The sequence below is a fragment of the Dermochelys coriacea genome, chromosome 1, assembly GCF_009764565.3.
Source record: "Dermochelys coriacea isolate rDerCor1 chromosome 1, rDerCor1.pri.v4, whole genome shotgun sequence".
Lineage (NCBI taxonomy): Eukaryota > Metazoa > Chordata > Testudines > Dermochelyidae > Dermochelys > Dermochelys coriacea.
This window is the reverse complement of record NC_050068.2, coordinates 33,452,128-33,464,597: the sequence shown is the minus strand read 5'-3', so window position 1 is coordinate 33,464,597 and position 12,470 is coordinate 33,452,128. Positions and strand designations below refer to the sequence as shown.

Genomic DNA, 12,470 nt, shown 5'->3' with positions numbered 1-12,470 from the left:
TTCCTGTGTCAATTAAGGTAATCATCCCAAAATGCCTCATTGCTGTAACTACTATCTTAATCTAGTTTGTCTGCCCAAAATCAAAATTGTTCTGTTCCTTAAATAAAATTGTGTTAAATTTACAGGCTGTTTACTAGCTATATAAAACAAATGTGGTATGGTTATTTTATAGCAAGGAAAAATGTCTGTAAAGGCATCCTCATTGCAGCATGTTAGGGAATATTGTACGCTTTCACTCCCAACAGCTAAAAAACCCGACAAACAACAACACATATCACCACCCTACGTATTTAAGATTCTTAGAAAGAAACTTTCAGCTCAACATATCATGCACTACGCTAGTATTTTCACCATCTGTAATTTTTAATCAAGTGTTTCATAGTGGAAACCAATGTACATTTGACCAATTTTTTGAGCAGTTTTCCTGTGTAGCAGCAGCAGCTTTATGTAATGAGAATTTATTAAATTATCAAACTGATCTGCAGGTATGACTTCGTGGAGGTGGAAGATCTATCTGAAACTAGCACAGTTATCCGAGGACGATGGTGTGGTCACAAGGAAATTCCTCCAAGAATAACATCCAAAACAAACCAAATAAAGATAACCTTCAAATCCGATGACTATTTTGTGGCTAAACCTGGATTCAAGATTTATTATTCCCTTGTGGTAAGTAACCTAACTACTTAGTGGGTACAAAACATTCTAGAGTGTGAAAGAACAGCAATACTTGGGAGACTGGATGACATCGCTAACTACAGCTAATCACAACATCAATTAACTGTAAATACTTTCCTTCCAGCAAACTACATAAGGCACAGATAAAAGCAGTTTTGACATCCTGTTATTAAATATAAACTAAAGACAAGTCCATCACAAGACTTACACTAATAATATGTTTCAGAAACACTAACACTTTCTGCACGGAGGCTGCAATTCCAATGCACTGACAAACACCACAGCAATGACAGTTGAAATAGTTGCTGTTTAAACTCCATTTTGGTTCTCTTTTGACGTAAAAGAAAAGTACTGTCAGGGGGTTTTGACTGATTCTAAGCAAGAAGTCAGGAGTTTAACACACATGTAGTACATAGTGTGTTAAAGTTCAAATTGTTGTTATAAGATCTATGGTTCTTTGTATTATGTAGTGGTATTGTCATTGTAGAACACTCCGATTAGATGAGATGAAAGCCTTCTGATTTTAAAGAAGCAGGAATATTCATTAGTCTAAGTAGATTTTGAAACAAATGTGTTTTCAATGTATTGCCCTCAATAATGTTATAATCATTTGGATGCAATATAGCTGAACAGAGGTGAGTTTTGCAATCAGGTGGTAACTTATTACCCTGATGTCATATGTTTTCATATCTTTCACAATCCAGATTTTTTTTATTCAATGCAGTGTTATGTATTCAGGCTTTCTTATTCCTGTTAGCAGTAAGATTAAACTTGTCCTAGGAAAAATCCAATATTTACACCATTTCACTTTAGCTAATGGCTTTTGTGTGAGCGTATACTATTGTACACTGAGCCCATTCCATGCCTAAATATGGGAGATATATTGCAAATTCAGAGCCAGATGCTGCTTCTGTGTATTTAAACACTGGGCCTACTCATGGAGTAAAACACTACTCCATGTGAGTAAGGATGACAGAATCTGGAGATTGATTTGAAGGTAATCTAGCAAGGCTAACATTTGTGTTGTTGCAGTCCATGGAGTACCACAATGCATAAACATTTAAGCAGTGAAGCAGCCTCTTTTACATCATGTGTATTTAATATTTCTGAAAAACCTCTGTTACAATTAGCTAGCTTTGCATAGCGACCATGTATAGTTCATATAGGACACTTGGGTTTTGAGAAAATGAACATTATCATTCAAGCAGAGGATATTCCGCACTAGAAAGCTTGAAGTGTAGTTGCTATACCTAATGCTTAGAGTGAGTAAACAAAATTTGTGCCATTTAGCTAGTATATGTGAGAGAATATTCTCCTAACACACACTTAAAATAAAATGTTCTTTTTCTCAGAAGAGAGAAATCTGTAGGGGACAGGTGGTAGTCATGAAGATGAAATGGCTTTAGCTGCTGCTCAAAGTTTAAATTGTCCATTCAAAGATCCATAGGATTAATAGTCAGCAGACTCAGCCCTTAGTTGGTAGTCTTCATAGTCTCTCAGGACTGAGTACGTACAGTGGATATACTGCACGCTGCTGACCCCTGAAGGTTGAACTCAGCATGCATTTGCAGGCAGCAAGTTAGAAAATATTATTGGACCATGCATAAACATACAATGCATCAGATGAAATAAAAAATATTTAAATTGCTTTTTTCTTTGCTCCACAGCCATTTCCATCATTAGGTTATTTTTGGAACTTCCTTGGGAAACCTTTCTGGTAACAAATGTGCACAACTTTATTAAAAAAAAACAACCCATGGATACTGGTTAAATTAATTTCAATTGGTGCATATAAGCTTGTTTGTCAGTTCACCACACTGCATGTGGCACAGACTGAGGCACTGCAATGCATATATTGTTCAACAAGAACAAAGAGCAATGTTTGTTATCACCTCTTCTTGTACATTCCAACTGTGCTCTCCTTCCATTCTTCCCATTTGAAGAAACAAAAAATAGCCATAAACAAGAAGGGGTCATTTTTACAAACAGGCTTTTCAAATGCAACTACCGAAGTTGCACCTATGCATATGGACATGCTCATGTAAAATGAGTCATTATACATAAACAGGTACTTACTCATGTAACGGCCCAGTTTTTGCACAGATGTTGCATGCTCACACTGCAAAACTATTATTGCAGTGCAATTGCCAGCTCAACACAGGCACCTCTTTCTCCCTATATTTTCTTATAAAACCTCCTTTTTCTTCAAGCTTCACAGGCCTAGAGCATAAGCATCAAACCAGTCTAGATATCACCCATGCCAGCTGTTATCCATGAGCTGGATTTTGCCTGCAGAATTGTTTGAAAAACCTCCTTCCTTGATCTTCTTTTCCACTGTGTGGTTGGTTTTTAAAAGGATTTTTAGGTGGTGGTGGGGAGGGGATGTTGCTTCACTTATTTTCCTTAAAAATATAAATGCCCTGGTCCATGTCTAAGCTCATGCGAACCTCTGGGGAATCCTTAGACTCATCTGACTCCCATATTTTGTATAATTAAATTACTGCAAGTGTATAGTATTTGCATTGAAAATGAAGCACTAAACCTTCAGCCATCATACCAGTCTTAACTTCAATAGAGCCACTTCCAGTGAAGGATCTGACTCATAGTTATATTGAGTTGAGTAAGCATTAGGTACACACAATCAGGCACAATGTGATATAGGGAGTTAAAATGAAAAATCGCATTGCTACATGTGCAAGAAATCCCCACTCACATAAGTAGTTTCATACATGCCAGTAGGACTGCTTGCGGAAATGAGCAGAATCGGGCCCTGAATTTTAAAAACATACTATCATGAATGTATAAAGTAGGAAGTAGTCCATGAACAAACACCAACAAAATTAAAAGTTGATGCTTTAAATTAAAATTCTCAATCCTGAATCTGATTTTGATTAAATGGGATAATTAGAAAATGTTAAATTCCAGCTGATGATTGAAGTCATTATTTTTGGCTTGTCTGTTTTACAAGAGGCGTATATCCGTTATATATTGACATTAATACATTGTTACTGTATACCCTAACTGGCCTCTAATTTCAATGCATATTTGGGAACTTTGATTTTAAGTATTACTGGCGACAAATGTTCCAACAAAGCTAGAAAATGTATTGAAAAAGGAAAGTCAACAGAGTAAGGCATCAAAACAAATTCTATTTTTATTTTAATTTTTGTTCTGCTCTTCTCTATAATACCATTCAAGAAATGTGAAAATACAGGGGTTTTACACCAGTTTTCATTTTGTGGCTAACATTGCAAACTAAATTTGATATACCCCATTGTTAATGAGGAGTAACTCCACTGAAGTCTATGGAATTATACCAATATAAAACTGAGTGGGGTGTCGCTACACCACATCCAAAGTGGTTTTTGTTTGTTTTAAATGTAACTTCTTTCAAGGAAGAGTCCAGTAGAATTTCACAGAAATGAGAAATTTTGAACCATCCTAGGGAATTTGATAGAGAATTATATTCTTCCTAGTAATACAAGATACACACTCCCTGACTGATTATCTAGTAATAACACTAGTCAAAAACCAGAAAGAAAAATCACAGACTTGTTCATGAAAATTAATTGCTGGTTTTTGTCAGATTTTTGATCAGTTCTGATTAGAAGACAAATGGAGCCCAAACGCTGGATGTAAACTGTTTGGCTCTGTCCCATTAAGACTTTCAAAGAAACATCAACAAACTAAGCATATTTAGGCCATGTCTATGCTTACTGGGGATCCACGCTGTTGTGATCGATGCAGCGGAGGTCGATTTAGTGGCTCTAGTGAAGACCTGCTAAATCAAGACCTGAGTGCTCTCTGGTTAGCTCCGGTACTCCACCGGAATGAAAGGAGTAAGGTAAGTCAACAGGAGAACGTCTCCTGTCGACACAGAGTGTTGTAGGCATTGCAGTAAATCGACCTAAGTTACTTTGACTCCAGCTGAAGTAGGGTAACTTAGGTCGACTCACCCCAGTAGTGTAGACAAGGCCTCAGAAAACAAAACAAGGTCCTGATGCTGCCACTGCTATTCAAACAAATGTCTCTCTGTCAAATGATTAGTCATATTATCTATCTTCTGTGGATCTAATCATACAAATGATGATTGCAGGATCGGGCTGCAAGGTGTTTAATTAAAGTAGTAATAACTGTCATCAATAACAATTTCCTTACAATGTTTAACATGAAAGCAAAACAATTCGCTTATCTTAGTTTGCTAGCAGTGCAAATACAGATTCAAAGATTTTGAGCCCAGAAGAGACCTCATTAGCTTGTCCTCCTATATATCACAGGTAACAGAATTTCATCAGATCAAATGCAAATTGAACCAATTTCTGTGTAGGGCTGTGTGGATATTTGTCCTCTGTGCTTTGGTTTAAGTTATTACTTTTTTTTTCAGGACAGACACTTCATTGATGTCTTTAAGACAAAATAGGTTGTCTGGAAACCTACATAATATGTTGCATGTGAAAATATATATGATAATAGTGTGAAGTTATTTTCAATGCTTTTAAAATCCAAAGAATGAATATCAGCAGATTTTTTTGGGGAGGTGAGGGGGTGAGTGATTTTGGTTTTGTTAATGAAATGATCAGAAATGAGATAAATTACATTACAGGGATATGAGATATTATATATATTACACACACACTTATCACTCACTCTCCTGATCATTTTTCACTGATTAAGTTTTGATTTCCCATGTATGCTAGCCAGGATGGATATTTTCATAAACACTGTACAACAAAAAAACAAATACTTCATGTGATGAAACTCCTGTTTACTTGAGATGCTGGCAGATAACCAACATCTGTGTTCTTGTCTAGAGTGCATTGCCCTCGTATAAAATTGTCAACAAGGGGATCATCTTTCTAAGGGACAAAGAGGGGAGAAATGAAGTTCTTTCTAATTACATAAGACCAACCCAAAGGCTTTAAAATTCCTTACCCATTTATATGTAAACAAAGGATATGGGAGATTATATGTGGTCATTTTGTTTAGGAACATTCTTAACATTAAAAAGAAGTATTAAAAAAGTACTAAGTGGTCTATATTCCTTATAAAAGGAATAAATCTCACACAAGGAAAAGGTTTACAAATCTCTGTTTGCATATTAATAGAAACATACTGCTCACTCAGTTAATGACTGACTTCGGCTAACTTCTACCTCTCTTGTACAGGAAGTGGGTTTTCTCTTCATTAGTGCAGAGGCTGAGACTCTGCAGTTCTAAATTCCATTCCTCAGTTTATCTTCTTCATAAGAATGTTATGAAGAGAGTGAGGTTTTGTGGCATATAGGAGTAAAGAGAACCTTTCAGATGTACAAAGCAGCACAGGAGAAAGCACAAAGGAAGCAAAAGTGAGAGTTGTGTAACCAGGATAAGTTGGCTGGAGTCGTATGGGTGAACAGTGTCCAAGGTCTGGACTAGGGTTATAGCAATAGGGATAGAGAGAAATTCATAGATTGATAAAGTTTTAGGCCAGAAAGGACCATTACATCATTTAGTCTGACCTCCTGTACATCGCAGGCCATAAAATTTCACCCAATTTATGGATGGAAACAGCTTGGCAATGAAGGTGAACAGAGCCAGCTATAGGCCTAGGCCTACCCAGGCTACTGAGCACCTCCAGCCTGGTCATCCCTGTAACAGCTCTTGTCAAGCTTTCCCTTGTCCTGTTTCAAGAGTCTGCCCCATTAATGGCACCCCCACTTCAAGAGAGCTACCAGTCACCATCACTGAGTTGGTGATCCCTCTGCCCCGGAAAGTTTTGCTAGGGGGATAACCTAGGTGTAGCACCAACCCTTGGGCTAAAGAAGAGAGGAGAATCTCTTAGTTGGAGATTGGTCCTGCTTTGAGCAGGGGGTTGGACTATTTGACCTCCTGAGTTCCCTTCCAACCCTGATATTCTTTGATCTGTCTGTAGCTCTGTCTCCATAGTATCTAAGTGCTTCCCATGTAACTAGGTCTGCTTGACAAATTCACAAGTGCACTACATGAGTCTTCAGCTATCCTTTCTTCGGTATAGAAGGTACAGCTAGGGATGTATATATGGAGTCTTCTGTTTGCTTCTTCCTTCCCCCCATTGTTTTGGTTCTGTTGGGGAAGCTCCTCTGAGTGAAGGGTTCTGCAGCAAGGCCAGAAGTGGTCATGCTCTGAATTAGTGTGACCTACTTGGGACGCTCATTCCACAACTAAATCCTCTTCAGCTCAGGATGATTTGTGTCCAGCCTCTTGTGCCGCATCGTTCCAGGGACATGCAGGTGTCTTGGTGGCCCATAGTTGGATATGGAACCATAGATATAGCTGGACTCTGATTTGATGACGGCCTTGAAGGTCAGGATTAAGGCCTCCCACAGACAGACAGAAGTTGGCTGGGAGTCAGTAGAGTACAGGGATGATGTGCTTTAGCAGATGACAGAACGAGGAGTAATGGTCTCAAGTTGCAATGGGGGAGGTTTAGATTGGATATTAGGAAAAACTTTTTCACTAAGAGGGTGGTGAAACACTGGAATGCGTTACCTAGGGAGGTGGTAGAATCTCCTTCCTTAGAGGTTTTTAAGGTCAGGCTTGACAAAGCCCTAGCTGGGATGATTTAACTGGGACTTGGTCCTGCTTTGAGCAGGGGGTTGGACTAGATGACCTTCTGGGGTCCCTTCCAACCCTGATATTCTATGATTCTATGATTCTATGCTTGGGGTGGCATGGGTCATGGAGAAGCAGCCAGCCCCATTCTGAAGAAGCTGGATCCCCTTCTCTGCTTATTCCTACAGTCCCAAATACAGTGAATTATAGCAATATAGTCTTGTTATCACTGAGGTGTGGTCTCTCTCCAGTCCCAGAAGACTTTTAGTGCCACTAGAATTCTCCCTATGATGGTTTTAAGCCTGGTTATGAGTCAAAGATGACACTGAGATTGGGGGAGGATGTAGAAATTATGTACTGTGGTGGAAAGGGAGGGTGCTGAGAGGAGTTGAGGGGAAAGACATGAACAGGCCTGATTTTGCTGCTGGAAACAGAAGAGTTGTAGTGAGACAGTCACAGATGTGACCACAAAGAGAGAGATCAGGAGAGGAGGGATTAACATGAGAGTCACTTGCGTAGAAATTATTTGTAAAGCAAGAAGATTAAGACACCCCAGGGTAAATAAGGGGCAGAATAGGAAGAAGAGGGAGCCAAGAATGGAGGCTAGTGAGAGCAACACAGAGTGAAAGAGGAGGAAATGGAATCACCTATGGAGATGCTAATGGAGTGGTCAGAGACAGGAGAAAAACCATACAAGCAAAGAGACACAAAAACTCAGAGGAGAGAAAGTTGAGGAGGAGGATTTGATTGACCGTGTCAAACTCAACACAAGACTGAGAAAGATGAGAATGGAGAAAAGGCCTGTGGGGCTTGACCAAGAAAAAGATCATTTGTCACCTTTGTATCTCAGTGAAGCTGAGTGGGCAGCATCCAAGTTGCAGAGGACAGAATAGCAGTAAGGGTTGGAGTAGTCACCGTTGTTAAGGAGCATGGTAATGAAGGGATTGAGATGTGTCAAGGCAGCGGGCAGGAAGAATAAAGGGTGCAGGTTTAGGAAAGTTAGTGACATGCTTGAAGGCAATGGGGACAAGAAGCAGGTGACCAGTTCAGTGTAAGTGTTTTCCTAGCAAGATCTCTACCTGATGGGAAGCATGGGAATTAGGAGGGCTGGGTTTTTGGAGAGTATCAAAGGTGGTGAAGAGGCAGGGGGGTGGGGATAGTAGGTGTGGCAGTCAGTAACGGAGCGGGGGAGGAGGGAAATATAAAGCTTTTGGCAAGGTAGGTGGAAGAGATGAAGGACAGGACAAATAGACAACAGTTGTAGACATCTGTAAGACTTCAACTGGCAATGCGATAGTTTTCACCTAAAAATAAATTTGAGTCTGTGTTTTCCCAGCTGCAGAAAGTGTGTACACAGTGAGTGTTGTTGACTGAACAGAGTGGTGAAGAATGGGCCCTTTCCCCTCATCATTCTCTAGTGCTTTGACTGCTTCGTTCACATTTGACTCACTTACCGTACAGTATTGTCTACCTGTTTTCCCACAACAACAACAATCCTAATTGTGTCAGATTCCTGTTGAAAGTCTTCTTTACTGGGTTAAAGGTAGGGAAGGCATCATGTATGGTGCCTAATGGATTCACACCACTATAAGACTCTGGGTAAAGAAATGGCAAGAATTCTGGTGCATGATGGTACTGTTTAGCCCTTACTATATTCAGCACTTTGCATCATCGAAAGATTAGACAAACATTAATTATGAGCTCAAGTACGGTACAATAATAAATAATAGAATGTAGCAATTCTTTAAAGGAATGGGTCAATAAGATGCATTAACAGCTTTAGATTTTAAAGAACCAGAGTTCTCCACTGGTAGCACCTACCAGTTGTGATAGTTAACTAAGAAGTTTATTGTGTATGTGATTTAAAGGTAAAAGAGGGAATGCTTGCTTTTCTAAAAGATCGAGGTAACTTATAGCCACAAACAGGAAAATAGAAGAAGGGCTAACTCACTACCAGGAGTGTATATGATATACATTGGCATCTAAGAAACATGTATTTATTCTTTTTTGCAGTAGTTCCCCGAGGCCTTATTCAGGGTTGAAGTCCACTTTTTGGGTGCTGTCCAAAGAAAAAGTCCTTCCCTGCCTCAAAGAATTTACAGTTAGAGCCCTGCAAATCCGCCTGTATCCGCTTTACATCTGCGGTTAGCCTGGCCATGATAAGAGCCAGGCGGCAGCTGCGGGGAGCCGTGGCAGACCCTCCACCTGCCCTGGGTGGGGGCCCGAGCAGCCCCCAGGCAGCTCCACAGGTCACCATGCAGCAGTGACAAGTGGCACCAGAACAGGAGGCCTCGCCTGTCCACTTTTCACAGGGGCAGACCCCTCTCTCTTCCCCTCTTCTTCCTACCCGAGGCCCCACCCCTTTTCCCCCCCAGCCAGGCCAGCATGGATCCCAGCCGGGGAGCTGTGGGGAAGCTGTGGCAGACCCTCCACCTGCCCACAATGCAGGCGGGGGGGACTGAGTGCAGCCCCCAGCTGTGTCCCTGCCCCCCAGGTCCGCGACTCCGCACCAGCTCCCCACAGCTGCCCGCGCAACTCTCCCTGATCCTGCTCCAGCGGGGGGAGGTGCCTCGGAGCTTCAGCCCGGACACAGTAAGTAGAGCCCTGCAAATCCACAGATATCTGCAGACAATTTTTGCATATCACGGATCAGATGCAGATACACATTTTTGTATCCATGCAGGGCTCTTTTTTATAGTCATGTCAGTAATGAGACACAACAAAGGGTATAGAACACAAGTGTGGGGAGACAAGGACATTTGTGCATACCAGAGATGCATAAATCTGGATAAATAAATAGCCATTGGATCTGTGGGATGGGGTGCTCTAATTACCAAGATGTATAGCAACCTCATGCCTATGTGCACTGTCTCTTTGGCCCAATGACTTAACTGTCCTAATTACTTGGCCACAGTCAATCAGCTGCCACAGAGACTGAGGGAGCCCTACATCAAAATACCCCATAACCCAGTGGTTAAAAGTGGCAGGTCCCTGTTCAAATATATGTGTAAATTTGGGATTTAGATGCCTAAAGTGGCAGGTAGGTGCCTAAATCCTTTTATTAATCTAGCCCTATGTAAATTCTGTACAGAGAAGAGAAGGAACTCCATCTGCCTCCTTAAGGTTACTTCTGTTTGACAGATTTCTGCTGGAGATGACTGGTGAATGTAGACATATGTTGGACCCCCAGCCTTCCTTTAAAACCATATTGAAAAACTTGTGAAAAGCCTTCACAGCAGACTAGGTTATTGATGTCTTTTAAATGAAAATAAGACCTGTATGTCTTTCTAGTCTTGCAGAGAGATGGGCCTCTGAGGCTCGACTTCCAGTTCTGAATTACACCAACATTATTTATTCCACTACATGTCAATGTTACCTTATAAAGGCTGACACAGACTTCTAGTGTGTTTATCTCAGGCTTGTACTTCAGTATCCATTTCATACTCAGAATTGCTACAAAGTGGTGTGTTGTCATTCTTTGGAATCTAGAAAAATATCCCTGCACGAGGTAAAATGTGGGTATGATAGTTTGCAGAATACATTGTTTAGAGAATAAATTATCACCTTATTTGTCGTAACAGCTATAACTCAAAAATACGTATAGCCTTTGATTAAATAACAGTCCATGTTTGAGAGTCATTTTAGCTTAGTTTTTGTGTTTGTTGTGTCTGTTATAGCACAGCTGCAGACAATCGTAAAATCTAATAATTTTTAAAGATTTCAGGTCATCTAGTCCATCTTTCTCCAAGTGCAGGAATGGCCTTTATTTATTGTACATTTATTCGTGTTTTGTCCAGTAAAGCTTTAAATATGCCAAATAGAGATGAAGACACAGACTAATAAATCACACTGTCAGAAGAATTTTTGCCTGATAGGCCTTAATTTTCCCTGTCTAATGTATCCCATTCCTTACTATTATATCTCCTTCCATTATAATAAAGGACTCTTTTTTTCTCATTGGTGTTTAAATCCTTCAGATATTGTAGAGTGTCTTCAGGCCCCCAACCCCTTAGTTATCTCTTATTCAGGCAATAATGTCCATATTTAGCTTTTTAACTTTGCACATAGATCGGTCCCTACAACCTCCTCACCATTTTTGTTCCTCTTCTCTGAACTCCCAAACTACCATCCCCACACAATTCCTTTGTCTTTCTAGAAGTGAGGTGAGCTGAATCCAAAGATTCAAGTGAGATCGCACCAAATCTGTGTAGGGATACACTATTGCCTCTGCTTCTGCATATTAAACTCAAAATTACACTGGCCCCTTCGACTGCCATAAACACTAGAAACGTGTCTAATTTGCTTTCTTTCCACTGTCATCTTAGGGAAAGTCTACACTGCATTTGAGGTGTGTTTGCAGCTTGGGTTAACATACCTATGCTATCTTTAATCTAGCTAGAGTGACAAAAAAAATAGCAACAAAGACACAACAGCACAGGTTGTAAGAGCATGTCTACACTGCCCCACTATTAGGACTGGAGGGGTCTATTGCAGTGGAGGCACGAACTTAATGGTCCTCTTTGAAGAGGACTACATTAGTATGAACTCTGGACCTTTAAGTTTGTGCCTGCAATGTCCACATGGGGGAGTTACAGTACAGCACTTTGGTGTGCACTGCTATTAACACCCCCTTACTCTAAACTGCAGGGCAGTGTAGACATGCCCTCAGCCCTAAAGCTTCCAGGTTTTTCTTTCCTTTGGAATACCTGAGACTGGAATGTATTAGCTTTCACCTTTTCAGGATGAATCTTATTGTGTTATTTCTGACCATCTTTTTAATCTCTCTATGTCTTCAATGGTGTTCACAGCGCCTCCTAATGTAATATAATCTGAAAATGTTGTTCTTGTACTTCTTACTCCATTTTCTGGAAATAAATAAAGCTGGTCATAAAATTTATGGCTAAATGAAATCATACCCTACCTAGCACTGACGCCTGTGCTACTCCACTAAATACTGCCTCACAGCTGAATGCTTTGCTGTTTGTGATAATCCTTTGTAAGCATTCCCCCATCTACTTTTGAATCCACATGACAGTGTTTGTAACCGGGCTGAACTGAATTATTTTTGAAATAAGATTTTATGAGATGCGGTTACAAATGCTCTGTTAGAACAGGTTTCAGAGTAGCAGCCGTGTTAGTCTGTATTCGCAAAAAAGAAAAGGAGGACTTGTGGCACCTTAGAGACTAACAAATTTATTTGAGCATAAGCTTTCGTGAGCTACAGCA

General features: G+C 40.3%; 1 protein-coding gene across 3 annotated transcripts in view; it reads left to right on the top strand.

Moving 5' to 3' along the window:
- The window catches only part of PDGFD (platelet derived growth factor D), a 193,642-nt gene that overhangs the window by 120,781 nt on the left and 60,391 nt on the right, over positions 1-12,470 (top strand). For all 3 annotated transcript variants that reach the window (XM_038387342.2, XM_038387343.2, XM_038387344.2), the window contains exon 3: positions 486-666. In XM_038387342.2, the coding sequence (XP_038243270.1) occupies positions 486-666 (181 nt within the window). The remainder of the gene's footprint in view (positions 1-485; positions 667-12,470) is intronic.